Source organism: Triturus cristatus, chromosome 4_1, assembly GCF_964204655.1.
Source record: "Triturus cristatus chromosome 4_1, aTriCri1.1, whole genome shotgun sequence".
Lineage (NCBI taxonomy): Eukaryota > Metazoa > Chordata > Amphibia > Caudata > Salamandridae > Triturus > Triturus cristatus.
In genome coordinates, this window is record NC_140585.1 from 1,052,678,130 (window position 1) to 1,052,700,401 (window position 22,272).

At 38.4% G+C, this 22,272-nt stretch overlaps 1 protein-coding gene across 1 annotated transcript in view; it reads right to left on the reverse strand.

The window, feature by feature from the left end:
* The window catches only part of LOC146856042 (uncharacterized), a 68,391-nt gene extending 46,486 nt beyond the window's left edge, over nt 1–21,905 (reverse strand). The window contains exons 1-2 of the mRNA XM_085651200.1: nt 20,711–21,905; nt 11,120–16,813 (exon numbers count right to left, since the gene is read on the reverse strand). Coding sequence (XP_085507326.1) covers nt 11,120–16,771 — 5,652 coding nt within the window. The 5' untranslated portion in view covers nt 16,772–16,813; nt 20,711–21,905. The remainder of the gene's footprint in view (nt 1–11,119; nt 16,814–20,710) is intronic.
* Nucleotides 21,906–22,272: the final 367 nt, after the last annotated feature.

Below are 22,272 nucleotides of genomic sequence, written 5' to 3' on the forward strand. Positions count from 1 at the left end.
TGAGGAATCACATGTTTGTGCTTACTGCACGAAGATATTCATTTAGTGGTAAATACCAGGCTTTTTATCTTACTAAATATCTGCAGATTTTACCTCCTCAAATTTAACCAACATTTACCGTGTGGAATAAACATCACACCACTTGTAATTTTGATCCCTCTGCTGGTTGCAAAGGGGTCGCAACTTAATGGGCTGCTTGTGTTCAGGCCCCTAGTGTTTATTATTACCCAAAGGAGCTGTTCTGAGAAACTTTATATTAATGAAAGATTTAGAAAAAAACATACAATTCTAAATGTATGCAGCTTTCAAGAAGCTCCTTGGTCCCAGTTCATAACTGACTGGGCTGTATTACAACAGGAGTAACCCAAGGATCGCTGGAATAAGAGTAGTAACCCGTTGAACTATCTACATAAAATACAAATCTGTTACCTGTTTGTTACAAGCCGTGCATTGCATCAAACACATTCGTCAATGTGATGAGGTGAACCTTTCACTAATCAGCACACAGGTCTCTACAGCATGCGCAGTAACCAACCAGACTTATCATACCACTTTTTTACTGTGGAACTTACTAGCTACACTAATGTCTCTGGAGCAGTTGGCTTATCCCTGTAAGATATTTTAAAATGCAGTCTGTTTGTCAACAATTAAGTAAAACAGAACGAATGTGTTATCACATTTGTCCTTCTTGCCATTTTTTGGGGGCTGAGTTAAAAAAAATATAAATGCATACGTTGACTCTCAGTCTCCACTACCCCTGATCCTGCCCCTTGTTACTCTGCCCCATTCTCAGGCTACCCCTTGATAGACAATCCATAGGATCCATTTCTTCCATTTCCTGTAGTGAGGGAGAGTAAAGTTTGCCTGCCGTAGTTCTATGCGAGCTCTGAAGAGTGAAGTTAGTTTTGATATTGATATTCAAAATTTACCATGGATATCAAAATGAGTCAATAGCATGCATCACATGTGGTAATGTGATCACAAGTGAACTAATGAGATTGAGGGCATTAAATAATGATGTACCAGTGTCCAGTGGCCGTTCAGCAATACTACCAAAGGGCTTTGATGTCTTGCCAAATGCAAAAGTCACAAAAATCCTGTGGGGTTCAAAGACTTCGGAATTATACAAGTCCTTTAAAGCAAGCTACTGGACAGAGGTCCAGCAAATGGTTGATTGTTTATAGATGTGTGCAAAACTAGTGGGATATAACTTATCAATACCATTACAATTCTGTGGAAGTGAGTCAGTAATGAGACTGCTATTTTTATACATTTATAGTACATTTTGAATGAAGTTTGGGTGATGTACTGTTCCTGGGAATGCATGTGCTAACGTTTCAAGTATTTTTTTTTGCATTGACCATTATACCATGGTACGCTAGTAATATAGTATTGGGGCCATATGTGGTTCAGACATGGTTACACCATGGTCATCCTTAGATTCCCACATATAAGTCATGGGAAACAAAGGTTAAGCCATGTGCATAAAGCAGGGTGGTCTATGAAGTGTGCTTCATGCAGGATCTTTGGATAGCTTGTTTGCTAGTACAGTTGCTGCAAGACAAGACGAGCATGCAACAACTTCAGAAATTATAAGCTACAGCTATGTTTAAAACTACAGGTATTTTTGTGAAGAAAGCTTGATACAATAATTGTGCATAAAAGATCCAACCTATTTGCTTAAAATATCAAGTGGTTCCATAATTTAATGTAGCAAGGTCTTCTTTACAATCAAATTCAAAACCTCCCTAGCCTATCTTTCTGAACAAATTCTTCGAATTCTTAAAAACTTACCACATGGGATGTTTTGAAACCTATACAGTGGCTTAATACTACAGGCTTTGTAAAATATCACAATTGCAAAGTGTGCCTGAATGCGAAAAATACAAACGAAATCAAATTGGCAAATAACAAAACCTGGAAAATTCAGGAACTGATTACATGTAAGAGTCAATATGTAGTATATGTCATTGAATGTCCTTGCTCTCTTAAATATGCTGGCAACACCATTTGTGACTTAAAACATTTTTTAGAACATGTACGCACTTCCATAAAAAAAAAAACGCAGTAACGCTGTGGCAAAACATATGGAGTCACATCATGGTTGGAATTGGAAATCACTGCAATTTTATGCAATTAAAACTGTAGCCCGCCACGACCGAGGGGGTGACAGGGAGAGGAAATTGAAACAAAGAGAATCTTGACACATTCTGGACCTACAGACTTTCACACCGTATGGGTTAAATCAGAGCAAAGAACTATATGTACATTTATAAAAATTCTTTCATGTTTGTTCCTTGTGCTTCACATATTCTAACTCACACATTTCACTTTAAACTCACATTATCAGCACATTGTATCACAATTCTTAAGAGCCCACTCATAAATCGCCTAGTTTACAAATTCAGTACGACTTGGCTGCTAAGAAACAATGATCTACTCCCACTGGAGGATTGGAAGTAAGGGATCAGTGCACATTATTTGTTATTTTTGAGATAACCCACAGGTGAGTAATACTTGTATTAACCCCTTCAGTGCCCATGACGAGCTGGACTCGTCATGGGCTGCGGTGGCGCTGTGCCCATGACGAGTCCAGCTCGTCATGAACTCCGCCCGCTAATGTTAAGCGCGGCACTGGGCGGGGAAAGGGGCGGGCATGCAAGGGGTTAAAAGACTCATGAATTAACGTGATAAACTGCTGTTGGAAGTGGGGGTCCTTATCGCTTACCGCTGCCACCAAATGCTGGAGGCGGGAGTCCCGGACCCCTCGCTTCAATGTTATTCTAAGTAAGGAAACAGTCTGAGATAGCCCTGCTCACCCCCTTAGAAGCAGTTCCAAACAGGGAGCCAGCTCACCTCGGGCCCTTGGGGGTTACAAGAAACAGCACAAAGCACAATCTACTTCAAGCAGGGGGACCCAGCGCCTCCAAGCACAGTCCCAACAGCCTCTCCCTTAGTTTGAACAGCAAAATGCAGACCCGCCCCAGATCACGAAGCAAGGATTGGTCTATCCACAGCAGTCTCTTCAGTTGCTCCTTCTTTAGCAGAGGTTCCTCTTGACCACAGAATGGGCCCAAGCCTTTACAGTCTCAATTCATATCTGTTTCAATCCCACTTTCAGGGATTTCAACTCTCCTAGTTATACCCCTTAATGTCTTTGAAGTTCGTATGTGCTCAGGGGTCCCTGACCCCTCTCTAAACCTGCTCTGGGTGTCTCCCTCCCAGTGTCACCTCTCTCCCTTTTATACTGGGGTCTGGATCCTTAATCACTGAGCAGGAGATGGGTCAATTGGTTTATAGCACCAGACCAGGCCTTTTCAATTCCCGGGCTTCTCCTCCCCCTACTCTCAAGATGCAGGGCAGCCTGGCACCATCTCTTCCCTCCCTGGGTCAAGACATCTCCCAGCTCCTCTCACCTTTCAATTCCAGACAGACAATCCACATTTCAGAGACACACAGAAATGCTCAGAGCACAAAACTCAGCCACTTTCTAAAAGAGTTGTTTATGAACACACAGTGAAAAAAACACCTTCACAGAAAGATGTGTTATAACACTGTGAGTTCATACATACTAAACCTTACCTCTGCATTACAAACTGACAGGAAACTAGGCTAACAAATACAACACCCAGCTTCCCCCATTCTGTCCTATGGGCAGGATGTTCTTTCAGCAGTGAAAAACGAAATGGAGAGCTTTTCACTGTCAGAACATAGCACACACTTCGGTATATGTTCTGCCTTTTACCTACACTGCACCCTGCCCAGAGGTTACCTGGGATCTACCACAGGGGTGCCCAATGTGTATGTAAAAGGGAAAGTCAGACCTGACAAGTGGTTGCACTTGTCAGGACAACATGCTAACTTAGCATTCTGAGCGCAGGCCCTACTCTGAAGGCCTGAGTTCCCTTCTCTGCATGCCCTTGCATTACTAGCCATTGCACACACAGTGCACATCACTAAGGACTTTTACTAGTAAGGCAAACATATCAATCATGGCCAACCAATCACCATTACATTTTAAACAGGGAACTCTTGTACTTTGACACTGATCAGCAGTGGCAAAGTACCCAAAGCATCTAAATTGGCTATTCTATGTCAGGAAAACGGTCTAGGGAGGAAGCAAAAAGCTTAGGGAACTTTAGCCAAAAAGGCCAAGTCCTACAACTGCAAATTGAGAAAATTAATTAACAACATATTGCCATATTATTTAATGGTCATGCGAAATATGTATAATGTGATAGGGGGCTTGTTGTTTTTGTACAATTTGTTTTTTCACAGGATATTGTTTTGATCACTTGTGACTTTGTTTAGAGTTTTTTGTCTTAAGGAAATTACATCTCCCAGAATACTTAGTGATGTAGAAACAGGAAATGATCGTTGAGTTTGTATTGAACAACAATTGGTCTGAATGCTCACGAGTATTATCATGAACAAGGTCTCGTTGAGATCGAAATGCGTTGGTATTGCTGTCAGTCCGAATGAATTTGGATTGCTGAAAGTAAAGAGAAATTCAAAAACCTATCCGTGAGCGCGACCCATTACCTCTCATTGGAAAAGTTGTGTTGGATATAAAACGGCTGGGCTCCGCCGTGGGGTTATGTACCACCAGAGAGAACTGGAAAAGCCAGCAAAAGTCGAGCCACATTTGGAGGAGATATATATATATATATTTATATATATATATATATATTATCTACTGGCGGTCGCCAGTAGATAGTTATAGTTAGGACCGTGTTTCCATAGGAAATCCGCAACATTCTATTTTGAATAACTCTGGCGCCGATTGACGAATCCTCGCGAAATTTTCAAAATAGGTGGGGCGCTCCGCTCCGCTCCTTCCCTGAAAGTCTCGGGGGGATTCGTCAAGCGGGGGCTGAGAAAAAGGGGGAGTCCCAAACGCGTTTTCCCCTTGCATTTTTCCATAGGACCTTTAGTCCAAGCTGCAGCCCGAACGGCTGAACAGAATTACTTGAAATTTGGCAGAGAGGTAGTCCTCAGGTCAGGGATGTGCCTGGTGTAAATCTGTTCAGTATTTCCTGAGAAAATAGCATTTAAATCAATATATATATCTATAGGTGCGCACCGTGCGCGTACGGTAATCCTTACCGTACGCGCACGCTGACGTGCGCGAGCGCGATTCTGATTGGTTGTTAGATCTTAGTAAACATTCGAATCGGTCGAAACCAGGAAGTGTCGGCCGCCATTTTGTCTCTCGCAGTCTGAGGGGGTGAAAAACAAAGGTGGATAACGTGAAAAGGGGGCAGGCTGGACAGTTCCTGACCCCCTAGCCTTGGTCAGGGGGTCCCAGAAGGACCCCCAAGGGCAAAAATGTATTTTAATGTTTTTATGAAAAATCGCGGAGTGCGCGTAGCGTACGCGCACGGTAGAAATGGAAAAATTCCGCGAACTACGTAACGTGGACGCGCGGTGCGTGAAGCGCACCGCGTGCCCACAGCGCACGGTGAAAAACCTTAAAAATAAATAAATAAATACATAACTTAGCATTTAAAAAACCGTACAAATTCACTGAAAAAACCATAGGTTTCACACACGTTATAGTTAGGAATTAGCATTTAAAAAACCTTGCAAATTCACTTAAAAAACCATAGGTTTCACACATGTTATAGTTAGCTGGGCATTTCACTCGTGAAAAACCATTGAAATTCCCACGTTATAGTTAGTGCAGGCAACTATAACTCACGCGACCGCAATCCTCTGCTGATGCTAATACTGTATTTAGACACTTATTTACCCATGTCTTCTTCCATTAATTTTTATCTATACATATATTACAAATATTTTTTTTTCATAAAGACACATATGTTATCAGTGATGTAATATCTGACGTCATCAGCAGAGGATTGCGGTCGCGTGAGTTATAGTTGCCTGCACTAACTATAACGTGGGAATTTCAATGGTTTTTCACGAGTGAAATGCCCAGCTAACTATAACATGTGTGAAACCTATGGTTTTTTCAGTGAATATATATATATTCAGTGAAAAAACCATAGGTTTCACACACGTTATAGTTAGGAATTAGCATTTAAAAAACCTTAGAAATTCTGTGAAAAAACCATAGGTTTCACACATGTTATAGTTAGCTGGACATTTTACTCGTAAAAAACCAATGAAATTGCCCCGTTATAGTTAGTTCAGCTAACTATAACTCGCGCGCCCGCAATGCACTGCTGATGACGTCACATATTACATCACTCATGACATGGTCAGTGACATCACTCATGACATCTAGGCCTGGGCGGCAAATCCCGTTCCGTTCGCGGAATTTGCGGAATTTGGGTAATTTCGCGTTATGCGGAGAACGCGAAATTGCCCCAAATTCCGCTTTCCGTAACTTCGCGAAATTTTTGCTTGTTCGCGTTCCCAAAATGCGTGTTCGCGAGATATTTCTCCCCGAGCACGCAAACAGCGATTGTGAACAGGAAAAAAGCATCGCGAACAAGCAATTCCGCGTGTTCGCGGAATTTCTGCGTGTTCGCGGAGATTTTTTACCGTTTCGCGGAGATTTGCGTAACGCGATTACGCAAATTCCGCCCACCCCTAATGACATCACTGATGACATCTCAAATGACATCACTGATGACATCACTGATGACATCATCCAGTGAATGTGTGTTTTTCTGAAAATTAAATATGTTTTATATATGTATATCTCAAGGTCAATGGAAGAATAAATGGGTATATAAGTGTCTAAATGGATGCTTTGTTTTTGAAAAATTTATTGTGTTACTGACTGATTAAGTGTATCATAGTGAATACATGGCTTACTGAGTAATGTTTAAATATGAAAATATCTGTATCAGTCTCTCACTTTGTGTATAAGTGGCTGCATGGGTTGGTGAGTAGCTTCATGGGTGTCTATATAGGTTATTAGTTGTTTTTTTGAGTATCAGTCTGAGTGTCTGTATGGTTCGGTGGGGGGAATTATGTAGTGCATAGGTGCATGAATGAGTGATTCACTCTTTGTATGTGTTGAAGACAGCATGTGTGCAGGACTGTATGGGTGGATGAGTGTGTGAATGGTTGTGTTAGTGAGTGAATGACTGTCTCACTAGTGTCTTTATGAGTAACTACATATGTTTTAAACTAGTATATGTGACTATTGGTTTATATATGTGAGTATATGTGAGAGGGAGAGATTGAAAGAGTTCCTGTATGAATAAGTATGTGTTTCTATAAGTGATTGTTTAAAAGACTAAGTATGTGTAAGTTTCCGTAGAAGTAAGTATGGTGGTGTGTGTATTACTGTATATGCAAGTAAATGTATGTTTGATTCCTTATTAGCATGAGTGACTATGTGTGTGAGTAACTCTATGGATGAGTGGCATTGTGTAACAGGATGTATAGATGTATGAGTACATATGATGACTGAGTACATGTATGAGTGACTGTATAGGACTGTTGGTGAATGAGTGGATGTGTATGTGGATCTTAGAATTACTGAAGAGGTTGTTGTAACTGGTATTGGTATGTCCATTGTTTTGAAATTTTTAGTCTCTATTTTTGAATGTGTGTATCAAAGCTTATATTAAGGTGAGAGGAGGTCTGCCACTCTATCACAAGGATGATGTCAACAGTGATGTCATCAGTGATGTCATTTGAGATGTCATCAGTGATGTCATGAGTGATGTCACTGACCATGTCATGAGTGATGTAATATGTGACGTCATCAGCAGTGCATTGCGGGCGCGCGAGTTATAGTTAGCTGAACTAACTATAACGGGGCAATTTCATTGGTTTTTTACGAGTAAAATGTCCAGCTAACTATAACATGTGTGAAACCTATGGTTTTTTCACTGAATTTCTAAGGTTTTTTAAATGCTAATTCCTAACTATAACGTGTGTGAAACCTATGGTTTTTTCACTGAATTTCTAAGGTTTTTTAAATGCTAATTCCTAACTATAACGTGTGTGAAACCTATGGTTTTTTCAGTGAATTTCTAAGGTTTTTTAAATGCTAATTCCTAACTATAACGTGTGTGAAACCCATGTTTTTTTCAGTGAATTTGCAAGGTTTTTTAAATGCTATTTTTTTTTTTTTTCTTCATTTTTTTCAAACATATTTTTAATTTAATTTTCTTACCTTTTATAAAGACTATGCTTAATTTTTTAAAATCATTAAATATTTATTTTATATAAATTTTTTAAAATAAACAAGTAAAATTTATTTCCAGATTTTTTTTTTTTTTTTTTTTTTTTTTTTTTATAGTACGCGTACCGTAAGCTCACGGTAAGCGTACGGTTTACGCAACGTCCGTAATCTATCTACGCTGCTTGCGTATAGTTACGTACTTTGCGTAGCCGCGCGTACTGCGCGTGGGACGCGTGCGCGCTTACGCAACACGCGCACGTTACGCGGAAGTGCCGGGAAATGACTGTTATGCGCATGCGCGCAAGCGCGTGTCTTTTTTACGCGCACGCGTACTTTTTGCCGTAAGCGTACCGTAAGCGTACCGTAAGCGTACGGTAGGTCATGTGATCTTGAAACACAACTTTTGATTGGTTGAAACTACTTTCAGTTCTAGAACTCTCCTACACCACACCCATTCCCCTCATTTCTGCTTGTGATCCCTTGGGAGAAGGAGCTGGTTTGTCTTTGGGATACGATGGCAGAACAGCAGAGCTCTTCTGAGAGTGAGGCTAGCACCAGCAGCACTGTCTTGAGGCAGAGAGCGAGGAAAGTAAAGCCTTCTTACGTTTGGGAGTATTTTACTTTTCCAGAAGGCCAGCAAAAGGTGAATGCACCCTTAGTTACTTGCAAGCTGTGTAAGCGTGTACTTTCTAGAGGTAATCCTAACAGGAAGTATTCCTTTGGGAATCACACCATGAAGAGACACCTCCAGGAAGTACACAGAAGGACACATGGTCATCTTTTTGGAGGTAACTCTTCAGAAAGACGAGCCAGTACATCCACAGCAGCTCAGCCTGGACCATCATCTGCAGGGCAGACTCCTTCTTCTGCAGGTCAGGTGAGCCCTTCATCTGTGGGGGGAGAATCTCCTTTTGCTGGCCCTCTGGAAATTAACCCTCGGTTTGCGAGGGTTGAAGTACGGTGCGCCACTTGTCACGATCTAATTACTTATAGGGAGACCAGTGTTTCCCTGGTGAACAGTAAAATAGATCAGCACACTTGTCGTACCGTCTAATATTCCCAATCTTTCTTTCCTCTGTCCCTGCATGAACACAACGGTTCTTTTAAGAGCCAACCTTATCTTTCATCTTTTTTTTTCTTTTTTTTTTAAAACTTTTTTTTTTTTTTTTTACCGTACGCGTACGGTAAGCGTACCTTTTTTTTATTTTTTAAAAAAAAACACTAAAAATCATTTATCTCATTACAAAGTCCTTGAGAGACTACAATTTTTATTTTTAACTTACCATACTCACTCAAAAAAATATTTATTCATTTGTTTTTTTTAAAAATAGTTTTTAAAATGGTTGTAGTTTCCGAAAATTTTCTATATCGATCTGAAAATAAAAAAAAAAGTATTAATATTTTTTATCCATTTTATAATACAATACACATATTTACATTTTTTAAAAAAAAATATTTTTGCCTTATTTTTGCTGTTTTCAGAATATATTGCATTTCACTATTAATTGTGAAAGCAATTGCATTCATCATTTTACAGCGGGCAAAAAAAATTAACAATCACAAAGATTGTATTAAAAAAGCCCAGAATGTCTTCTCACTTAAACTTATCATTACAGAAATGCATATTATTCTAAAAAAATATCATCTAAAAACAATACTTTTTTCTTTAAAATACCGTCTGATATGTTTGTTTCAGAAGTATAATCACAATATTATATCTCAAATAACTCCAAAATACATCTGATTTTATTTCCTTTAGGCCAAATAGTATTTTTTTTTTTTTCCTGGAATAAATTTCCAAGGGAAAACCATTAAAATTCTAAAGTTTAATCTGTCCAGATCTCACCAATTCTCTGTAACATTTTGGTTCACGAAAATTTTTTGAATAATTTATTTAGTCCACAATAGAATTGCTTACTTTTCCACATGGCCAAATAGTAATTTTTTAAATCATTTTTGAAAAAATTTCCAATGGCAGTCCAATAGCATTCCATAAATTAAAATGTGCAGAAGTTACCGATTATCTCTAAATTATTGGTTTTTGAAAATTGCATTAAAATTTAAAAAAGTCCACATTACAATTGGTTATCTTTCCTTTAGGCCAAATGATAATTTTAAAAATCTTTTTTCTACAAAATTGCAATGGTAATCCAGTAAAATGGTAAAATTATTTTGTCCAGATCTTGCCAAATCTCTCTAAAATTTAGGTTTCAGGAAGATTAGATAGGAATTTGCTAAATCAAAAGGCAAACGTTGTTTGAAAATCAATTTGGAATCATTACACAGTGTCCAGCCTTTTTCACATTTTAGATAAACTGTGTAATGTCCAGAAGTAACAGTAGGTCCATCATGGAAAATTATTGCAACAGTTACAAAAGTTTTTCCTGAAATTGATAATTGCTGTCCTGTAAACTTCTTTATTAAAGTATCCAATTTTGATCCATCAGCTCTACATCGTTGCATCATTAAAATTACATACTGTCCGTATTCCCTTAAAATTAATGTTGAAAACATGTCAGAATTACACTCACCACATTTCATGCTATGATTAGCATCTTTAACTAATTTTGCAAAAGTGACTGTTTTACTCTCTGGCAATGTCAAATAAATAAACCTTTCATTATCAACAATAGAGCCACATATATTATAACAATTATCACAACTATGTTCCCATTTATAAGAGAGACCAAAAAAAATGTCAATGGGAACTCCTTCTTCTTCCACTACCTGAAGAAAATACATCAAAAATTCGTGTGCATCTTGCTGTTCATTTTGAGAAAACTGTGTTCGTCCTGAACATACATCTAAAAGTTTTCTAATTTCAGTAGCACTTTCTATTTGAGTTTTATCTTTACTCAGCTTTTGAAAAAGGAGACTGAGCTCTGAACAGAATCTTTTTCCCTGATTTACTATTATCTGCTCTTGCAAACTTTCCAGATAAAATGCAACATTCAGCACTACATTAGCGTAGCAGTTGACACCAGAGCTATTTTCAAAATGACATCCTACAACCTGTTCTTCATTTTCCTTATTCTTTTTGCTTGCAATTACATCACTCCTCTTTTTTTTCCTCTTCTCTACATCTTCATTACAGATATTCTCATTTCTCCTTTTACGAGAAACTACACGTTTCTCCAACACAGGATACTGACCTAAATGAGGAGCATAGCTTCTTCTTAATCTATTATACTCCTTTACACAGTTTGTATCAGCACTAACTTTTGAGTCATCAAAGTCTATCATGAATAAACCTGATAATGTTTTGACTCGTGACAAAGCTACATATGCCATACCTTCTTTGAACACAGTTGAACCAATGTTCACAAATGCACAATCTACAGTCAATCCTTGAGACTTGTGGATAGTTACAGCATATGCTAGTGAAAACGGAAACTGCTTCCTACGTACATATAAGTCTTTCACAAGCATGAAACGAACTGAACAACGACAAATGTCTTTAACTTCCTCTATCTGATCAAATTTTATCTGTAAACATTCAATTCCTTCTTTTTTCTGATAATTAATAAAACCCACAACTCTTCCCATCGCTCCATTCACTAAGCCTTTCTCAACATCCAAATTTCTCCTTAAAAACACTCTACAGTTCATGCAAACATAAAGATTTTTTTCTAATCCTGCTGTTTTGGAGATGTTCTTCTCTAGTGAGTCCAATTTATTTTTCAGTTTGCCTGTTACTGTGACTGTAATTCTTCCATCCTCAATTTTGTCCACTGCTTCCAATTTCCTGATGTCTTCCTTTTCCAATTTCAAAAGCTCCTCATTAAATATTGAGCATTCACGTAGAGTTGGCATTAAGCAGATGACACTTTTGTTTTCTGCAATATTCTTGTATATTTTCTCTGCAACTATTTCTTCCTTTGGAAATAAATTATGTAGCAGCCGACTCTGTAATGCTTTTTTCCCAACATCTGTGAGTAGTCCAATCCTGATATCTTTCAGAATACTTCCATATTCTTCATCGTTTGCTTGCCTCATATTAGTTGTAAGTTCCTTGTACTCAAAGAAGGACCAAATATTTGTATTTCCAATGCTTCCCAATGACTTCTTCGTGTCTTCATGTGTCACAGTATTAAACACTGGTTGTCCTTTAACTGGAGTAAGTTGCAAAAGATCCCCAAAAACTATGACGTGTTTTCCACCAAATAACACGTCATAGTCTGTCTTCAAAATTTGCTGCATTCTTAAATGCACAAAGGCAAGCATTAAGTTTGATACCATGCTCACCTCATCAATAATGAGAACTTGCATCTTCTTCAATACTCGTGAAACTTCCAAGGATGCTTCTCCAGTTAGCTTGTTGAATTGTATTTTGTTCTCATGCTCCACTGGTAACATTAGCAAACGATGTAAGGTGATTCCTTTTATGTTATATGCTGCTAACCCAGTTGGAGCAGTAACCACACAAGACAAAGTAGAATCCGTTTTTTGCTTTAGGTAGCTTCTGATGACTTTAATTAGGAAACTTTTTCCAGTGCCAGCTTGTCCGCTTACATACATCCTGATTGGATGAAATGATGTGCATGAGCACTCTTTTTTGATATGTAGAAATCCGTGATCAATTTTGTTTCTGATCTCTTCATAAATTTGTTGCTGCTCTTGATTCAGTTGTCTTTCCAAATTTTCTAAGTCTATAAATTCTTCTTGAGCTAGATTCATAGCCGTTTCCACTTCATTCATGGCTATTGATGCTTCATTTTCAACGATTGGTTGTCCTAGGGGATCTTGACTGTGTGTTCCTGAACTTTGGCTGTCCTGAGAACTGTCTCTAGCTATTTCTGCTGCAATTGTAGTTTCCTGTTCAATTTCTTCATTTAACATTTGCAGATAAGTTGAGAATGTACTGCATTGTATGCTGTCTTTGCAAGCATTAAAAGAATCTTCATAGCTCTGGAATTCTCCCAGTAGTTCATCCTCTGTACGCCATGGTTTAAACAACTGTAAAAGAGCCAAGTAGTAAAATTCTTTCTTGTCGGTAGTGTCGCAACTCAGCTTCCGGTGATTTATCAAACTTCCTTTGGTTTGCTTCACCAAACATCCTTCTTCACCAACAACTTTATATTTTCCACTGTTGATGTCTTCTGCAGCTTTCCGTGAATAAATGTAGTTCTGCAGCACTTCATAGAGACACATGTTCTCCAGATGATGACTTCTCTTGGGATAATATGTGTCCAACATGTTTGTTTTCAATATGTCTGTACTTTCTGGGTCATTCTCGGCCAAATATTCAATTTCTCCAACAGATTTCAGTACCCGATTTCTCATTGCTGCAAGGCCTAAACTTGCCCAAATTATTCTTCTTGACTTCGAGTAGAGACTTGCAGAAGATAACCTATCTGAACATTCGTAGGATCCAATTTCTCGATGCGATAACATCTTCAAACTAAAACTGTACAGCTTCTTACTGACAGTCTTCTCGTGAGAAATCTCTTCCCACATTTCCTTCAATTCTGTTTTTTCTGATTTCGTAATGTAAGACGTTACATATCGAGCAACAGCAATGGAATTGTCAGCAACATACTGTATATCCATGTTAGCGTTCCACATGGATAAAATGACTGGGTTGTAGTCATTTATATTTTTTGATTCTTCTTTTCTTTTAAGGTTGTAGGTATTCTTAGGTGATTTTCTTGTGATAGTATGTCTCACAGCTGACATAAAACTGTTGACTCTTCCATTTGTAAGAACAGGTCTAGGAAATCCAAATCGACATTTAGTGTAGTATTTTTCTTTGCTCTTGTATTTCCGTCGACAGTATTTTCCACACCGATGACTTTGGAAACGTAGAACTTGCTCCTTTAACTTGTTCTCTTCTGTGTTTTTAGGTATAGCACATGTTGCATATTCTTCAATGTAAGATAACACTGCTTCATCAGTATCTGTTCCAAACTTTGGGGCATCCTTGATCCACAGCAGCATATGAATATGAGGAGCACCTCTTGCCTGGTACTCTTTTCTCCAAAAGAAATCCACTACTTCTCCAAGGGGTGGATTTTTTTTATTGCAGATGAAGGACATCATAGCCTCAAATCTATGATTGAAATATCTGCAAACATTAACCGGATCCAATGAGCACAGTTCTCCTGCTGTCTTGTATTCGATGTTTTCAATGTTTGAATTGGCCTCTCGTAGAAAATCCAGTAAATCATCCCAAGCGTACTCGGCGCAGCTTAGGGTAAGGAACCATGTTGGTGTTCCTAAGTTGCGTAACATGCATTTTAGTTCACCATGGCGTCGGTACCAATATTCATTTGTCCCACGCTGACAAGCCATCAGATTGATCAGTTGTGTTTCCAAATGATCATCTCGGTGCTGCACTTTCTCCATAAAATCCTTAGCAGACACATTTTGTAAATGTACTCCACTTTTTAAAATGTGATTTACTGCATAAGACAGTGCAGACAAGTCGCTTTCAAATAAAAGATGGAACAAATAAGGGATACTTTGTCGAAATCTGGGATCTTCAGCATATAGTCTTGTAGTCCGATACTCAGAAGCTGGAATCTGTTCCGGACGTTCATCGTATCGTCCTCCTTTTCCTTTAGGAAACAGCTGGGGAAAACATCGAGCTTCCAAGCTCTCCTCCCATACACTCACAGGATTTCCTTTTGCTTTCTTCATCTGAAAGAGATCAATATTGTCTCCCATAACTTCTTTCGAATGGAGAGGATGTATGCTAAAATGTTCATAAATTTCTTCTTCCTTTGACTTGTCCACTTTTTCAATTTGTCCAGTTGGTGTTTCTGTGTCTCCTTGTAAATCTTCTTCTTCTTCTTCTTCTTCTATATAAATTGATTCATACCATTTGTTATTTTTTTTCAAATACAAATTTGCTCTTTGTACTTTCCGCACATCTACCAGCTCCTGCCAAATCTTCTTATTCTTTGTAGGGACACCATTAACCAGAATAATTAATGGTTCAGTTTCCAAAGTATCTGCATCAATAGTTTCCATATTTTTTTTCAAATCCAAGGGCAAATACACCACTCTACCTTTTAAACCTCTCAGTAAATCTGAAGGAGGTAATTTACCAGTTTTGGGCTCCATACGTACTATGGTCTGGAACGGATGAACACATTGAATGAGTATAGACTCATATGTATTTAATTCAGAAAGTTCAGCAGGAATAGCATCCAATTCTAAATTATTATGTACAGCTCTGGTCGGCATTCTATTTTCCTCTAACTTGTTGTAGCAGTATTTGCAAATACGCTGATCTTCACCCAATTCAAAACAATTTTCAAGAAATATATATGTGGCAAAATCCATCCACTTATAATTATCTTCATTTTCACTCTTTCTGTAGAGATCAACATTCCTAGTTTGTTTTCTATAATGAGTTCTGCGGCAACAAATACAAGTAACATTTGGTCTTTCATTAGAGACTATTGCAAATTTTGTTATGTGATCATTAAATGTGTTACTTACAGAGGGTTCTACATTCTCTTCCACTTCTGCCTCATTTATTGTGTCCTTCTCTGCACTGTTTTGTTCAGGACCAAAGTAACAAAACTGAATTTCATCAACAACCTTCTCTACATCTGATACCGTTCCTCGGAACAGAGCCCTATTCAATTCATTTAACTTTATTGCTGGACTTTTGGCAAAATACAACCGTCTCACAAACTTTCTTATTTCAGTATGATGAACAGCCAGCATCCTAAAATGATGGAAAACACTATTGCACACTTTTCTAGATAGACAAGCAAGAGAATGACCCTGCAAACCAGTATTCTCTCTCACTCTGCATGGATCCAGACTTTGAAGCACCTTAATCTTTTGTTTTACACTTTTTTTACTATATTCTCTTAGAAACTCTCGAAATCTGTCAATAGATTCCTGACGCACAGTGCAAATACTACTACAATTCCAAGTGTACACTGGGGCTTTAGGACGTCTCCCCATTGCCTCATCTGCCATCACTTGTACCTCATCTCTTGGAACCATTATCTCCTTCTCCATTATGCAACCGTTTTTTACTTCGTATGAACGACCTCTGGTGTCAACTGCATGCAGCAAACTATTGCTTTGAAAATAGCTTTCTTCATTAAAAAAAGGTTCACTACTTGAACTATGCATCCACTTTCCTAAAAACACTTTACAAAAGTTTGTTCTGTTCACTACTCTTTTGCTTTTGCTTTGTGATTTCAGTACATTAACCATTTTATCTAATGTACGCATCCTATTCAAAATTAATATGAATAGTTTCCTTTTTAATTCTAATGCTTTTGCTGCAATGGCTTCAATTTCTTTTTTTCTCTTATAATATTTAGCCTTCTGCTTATATTTCTTTATATCCTTTATCAAATTGGACATAACTCTTCTCTGAAACATTTTTCTACGTATCTCTTTAAATGCTGTTTTTCTGTTTATGTTAAACTTTTCAATTGCAGAAGGTATATTTGCATTAACTAAATCCTCAATTTTTTGCTGTTCTGTAGGTTTTGTTACATTTTTCCGAGAACAGACATTTTGTACATTTTTGTTTGTTTTCAATATTTTGTTTAGGAATTGTCTTTTTTGCTTACCAGAAGATTTTTTCTTTTTCCCAACATCAGCATCTTCTACTAACTTTGGTCCTCCAGTTGTCCTCAAATATAGTTTTTTTTTTAGAGTTTTTTGAACTCGAGATTTTGTAGGCATCTTAAATTTTGTTCACTGTTCTTCAGCAATACCTGAAAAAAACTAAAAAAAAAATCCTTTATTGTATTTAAATATATTACTACATTTCTTTTCACAATAGTCACAAAACGAAATTTCTTTGCCATTTTCAATGCACACAAACTGCTCTTTTTTTAAAATTTATTTAAATGCACATGTCCAAGCTTTTTTTTTTTTTCAGATCACCACCGTGTGTATTCTCTGTGACTGCCTACACTCCAGCAGGGGCCACCAGCCTTAGTGATGCTGAATGTATTTGCATTACAGACTTAAACCTGAAAACCCCACTCGCTTCTAATTACTGTGCATGACTATACATGGCAAGCACATGGGTGTGTGCTAAGCCTCTGCTTCTTCCCCCAAAAATTCGCTCCTCTTTTCCATCTACTGCAACTGTGAAATCACCAGAGCAAGACGCAATAAATTTCTGCCTATAATTCTTCTATGCACACAGAGTCATGTTTTCACATTAGTGCCAAAACGAAATTTCTTTGCCAATTTGAAAGCACACTTACTGCTCTTTTTTTTTCGGGCCAAGTGAAAATCTCTTTTTACACTTTGAAATCACTTTTACAGACTGACACATTCTGAAACCTTTTTTTTAAAATTTATTTAAATGCACATGTCCAAGCTGTTTTTTTTTCAGACCACCACCGTGTGTATTCTCTGTGACTGCCTACACTCCAGCAGGAGCAACCAGCCTTAGTGATGCTGAATGTATTTGCATTACAGACTTAAACCTGAAAACCCCACTCGCTTCTAATTACTGTGCATGACTATACATGGCAAGCACATGGGTGTGTGCTAAGCCTCTGCTTCTTCCCCCAAAAATTCGCTCCTCTTTTCCATCTACTGCAACTGTGAAATCACCAGAGCAAGACGCAATACATTTCTGCCTATAATTCTTCTATGCACACAGAGTCATGTTTTCACATAAGTGCCAAAACGAAATTTCTATGCCAATTTGAAAGCACACTTACTGCTCTTTTTTTTTTGGGCCAAGTGAAAATCTCTTTTTACACTTTGAAATCACTTTTACAGACTGACACATTCTGAAACCTTTTTTTTAAAATTTATTTAAATGCACATGTCCAAGCTGTTTTTTTTTCAGACCACCACCGTGTGTATTCTCTGTGACTGCCTACACTCCAGCAGGGGCAACCAGCCTTAGTGATGCTGAATGTATTTGCATTACAGACTTAAACCTGAAAACCCCACTCGCTTCTAATTACTGTGCATGACTATACATGGCAAGCACATGGGTGTGTGCTAAGCCTCTGCTTCTTCCCCCAAAAATTCCCTCCTCTTTTCCATCTACTGCAACTGTGAAATCACCAGAGCAAGACGCAATACATTTCTGCCTATAATTCTTCTATGCACACAGAGTCATGTTTTCACATAAGTGCCAAAACGAAATTTCTTTGCCAATTTGAAAGCACACTTACTGCTCCTTTTTTTTTCGGGCCAAGTGAAAATCTCTTTTTACACTTTGAAATCACTTTTACAGACTGACACATTCTGAAACCTTTTTTTTTAAATTTATTTAAATGCACATGTCGAAGCTGTTTTTTTTTCAGACCACCACCGTGTGTATTCTCTGTGACTGCCTACACTCCAGCAGGGGCAACCAGCCTTAGTGATGCTGAATGTATTTGCATTACAGACTTAAACCTGAAAACCCCACTCGCTTCTAATTACTGTGCATGACTATACATGGCAAGCACATGGGTGTGTGCTAAGCCTCTGCTTCTTCCCCCAAAAATTCGCTCCTCTTTTCCATCTACTGCAACTGTGAAATCACCAGAGCAAGACGCAATACATTTCTGCCTATAATTCTTCTATGCACACAGAGTCATGTTTTCACATTAGTGCCAAAACGAAATTTCTTTGCCAAATTGAAAGCACACTTACTGCTCTTTTTTTTTTGGGCCAAGTAAAAATCTCTTTTTACACTTTGAAATCACTTTTACAGACTGACACATTCTGAAACCTTTTTTTTTAAATTTATTTAAATGCACATGTCCAAGCTGTTTTTTTTTCAGACCACCACCGTGTGTATTCTCTGTGACTGCCTACACTCCAGCAGGAGCAACCAGCCTTAGTGATGCTGAATGTATTTGCATTACAGACTTAAACCTGAAAACCCCACTCGCTTCTAATTACTGTGCATGACTATACATGGCAAGCACATGGGTGTGTGCTAAGCCTCTGCTTCTTCCCCCAAAAATTCGCTCCTCTTTTCCATCTACTGCAACTGTGAAATCACCAGAGCAAGACGCAATACATTTCTGCCTATAATTCTTCTATGGACACAGAGTCATGTTTTCACATTAGTGCCAAAACGAAATTTCTTTGCCAAATTGAAAGCACACTTACTGCTCCTTTTTTTTTCGGGCCAAGTGAAAATCTCTTTTTACACTTTGAAATCACTTTTACAGACTGACACATTCTGAAACCTTTTTTTTAAATTTATTTAAATGCACATGTCCAAGCTGTTTTTTTTTCAGACCACCACCGTGTGTATTCTCTGTGACTGCCTACACTCCAGCAGGGGCAACCAGCCTTAGTGATGCTGAATGTATTTGCATTACAGACTTAAACCTGAAAACCCCACTCGCTTCTAATTACTGTGCATGACTATACATGGCAAGCACATGGGTGTGTGCTAAGCCTCTGCTTCTTCCCCCAAAAATTCGCTCCTCTTTTCCATCTACTGCAACTGTGAAATCACCAGAGCAAGACGCAATAAATTTCTGCCTATAATTCTTCTATGCACACAGAGTCATGTTTTCACATAAGTGCCAAAACGAAATTTCTTTGCCAATTTGAAAGCACACTTACTGCTCCTTTTTTTTTCGGGCCAAGTGAAAATCTCTTTTTACACTTTGAAATCACTTTTACAGACTGACACATTCTGAAACCTTTTTTTTAAATTTATTTAAATGCACATGTCCAAGCTGTTTTTTTTTCAGACCACCACCGTGTGTATTCTCTGTGACTGCCTACACTCCAGCAGGGGCAACCAGCCTTAGTGATGCTGAATGTATTTGCATTACAGACTTAAACCTGAAAACCCCACCCGCTTCTAATTACTGTGCATGACTATACATGGCAAGCACATGGGTGTGTGCTAAGCCTCTGCTTCTTCCCCCAAAAATTCGCTCCTCTTTTCCATCTACTGCAACTGTGAAATCACCAGAGCAAGACGCAATAAATTTCTGCCTATAATTCTTCTATGCACACAGAGTCATGTTTTCACATAAGTGCCAAAACGAAATTTCTTTGCCAATTTGAAAGCACACTTACTGCTCCTTTTTTTTTCGGGCCAAGTGAAAATCTCTTTTTACACTTTGAAATCACTTTTACAGACTGACACATTCTGAAACCTTTTTTTTAAATTTATTTAAATGCACATGTCCAAGCTGTTTTTTTTTCAGACCACCACCGTGTGTATTCTCTGTGACTGCCTACACTCCAGCAGGGGCAACCAGCCTTAGTGATGCTGAATGTATTTGCATTACAGACTTAAACCTGAAAACCCCACCCGCTTCTAATTACTGTGCATGACTATACATGGCAAGCACATGGGTGTGTGCTAAGCCTCTGCTTCTTCCCCCAAAAATTCGCTCCTCTTTTCCATCTACTGCAACTGTGAAATCACCAGAGCAAGACGCAATACATTTCTGCCTATAATTCTTCTATGCACACAGAGTCATGTTTTCACATAAGTGCCAAAACGAAATTTCTTTGCCAATTTGAAAGCACACTTACTGCTCTTTTTTTTTCGGGCCAAGTGAAAATCTCTTTTACAGACTGACACATTATGAATCCACCATGTGTAACTACAACAAAAACAATTCCCATTTCTATTATTCATTTCTTAAGTTACCACATACATCCCCTCTCAAACTGTAAACTCACCTTTAAATTTAGTTAGTTGTGAAAGAAATGTGTCACTCAAACAGCAGATTATCAGAGCCAGGATCTCTGTTCTGTACACCTCTCTCCTCTCAGCAGAACCAGATAATGGCAAACTTTCCCTCTATTTTTCCACACATATACATGTAAGTTTCAAATCTCAGTGCTTCCCCCTTTTTTTCAAATGTAATGACACATTTCTATTGGTTGAAAACCAACCCTTTTCCAAAAGTACCCTGCCCCCAACTTGACTTCTGCCTAGTACCCTTCCCCCAACTTGACTTCTGCCTGCTACCATAGCAACAGCTCATGGAACACTGCTGTGTGCAGTTAGGTCAGAAGTTCGACACACAATGTTTCAATTCCACAGAGCAAGAGTGCTTGACTTTTCAAACCTAACTGCAAATCCATAGTACTGTTCTTTGGTTACACATTTTTTTGTACCAATACAAAACATGCTTCTATTAATTTTCACATACAGCCTATTTTTTATTCTAGAATGGTATGAAACAGCCAATCAGTTCTTTTTGTTTTGTAAAAAATATGTATGCCTCCATTTCCAAACTGTCTTTATTTTCATATTGCCATTCTACTGAAAGACACCTCCTGAGTGCATCCAGTTCTCCTTTGAAGATGTTCACAGTGTGGATTGTAGGGCACAGCTATGTCTTCTGGAGTGAAAAGTTTGCAGAGAAAACAGATATGGTGAGAGACCTTGCTTTGCCAAATGTAGACATTAAATGGATTGGTCAGAGAGGGTTAAAGTGGCACCAATTGATGCCATTGGTGAAATCCTTCATGCAAATCCAACACCCTGACCTCATAATAGTGCACTGTGGTGGCAATGACCTAGGCACTTTGACTGGGGTAGGTCTGGAAATGCTTATGAAGGACACCTTTGCACAACTGTTTACACTTTTCCCTAAAACTGCCTTTGTGTTTTCCAACATATGCCAAAGGCAAAAATGGAACTGGTCCAATCATTTCTGTCCACAGATTGACAAAGCAAGAAAGCACGTCAACAAATCTGTTTCTGCTTTCCTCCGTGACTATGGTATGGGTGCCATTTACCACAACAACTTGCGTTACGACATGCAAGACATTTATAGAGGAGATGGTGTGCACTTCAATGATGAAGGGAACAGAGTCTTCCTCTTGAACCTTAGACTCTGCATCGGTACTTACTTGTAAGTACCACTAAAAAAATGACTCCATAAACACAACAGCTCTTTTTAGAGCTCCCTAATTTCTAAACTCTTAAATCTGATTTTCATTTATTTATTTTTATTTTTTTTACCGTACGCTTACCGTGAGCTTACCGTACGCGTACCCCGTGATTTTTTTTAAAATCAATAAATGGTTTTTTTGTACTTTTCTGTCCTTCTTTGACCCCCTTACAATTGTTAGGGGGTCTGTAACTCTCCTCATTGCCCCCTTACTTTGTTTTCACTCTTTTTTTTCAGAGTGAAATACACAAAATGGCGGCCGCCGCTTCCTGGTTTCGGCCGATTCGAATGTTTACTAAGATCTAAGAGCCAATCAGAATCGCGCTCGCGCACGCCACC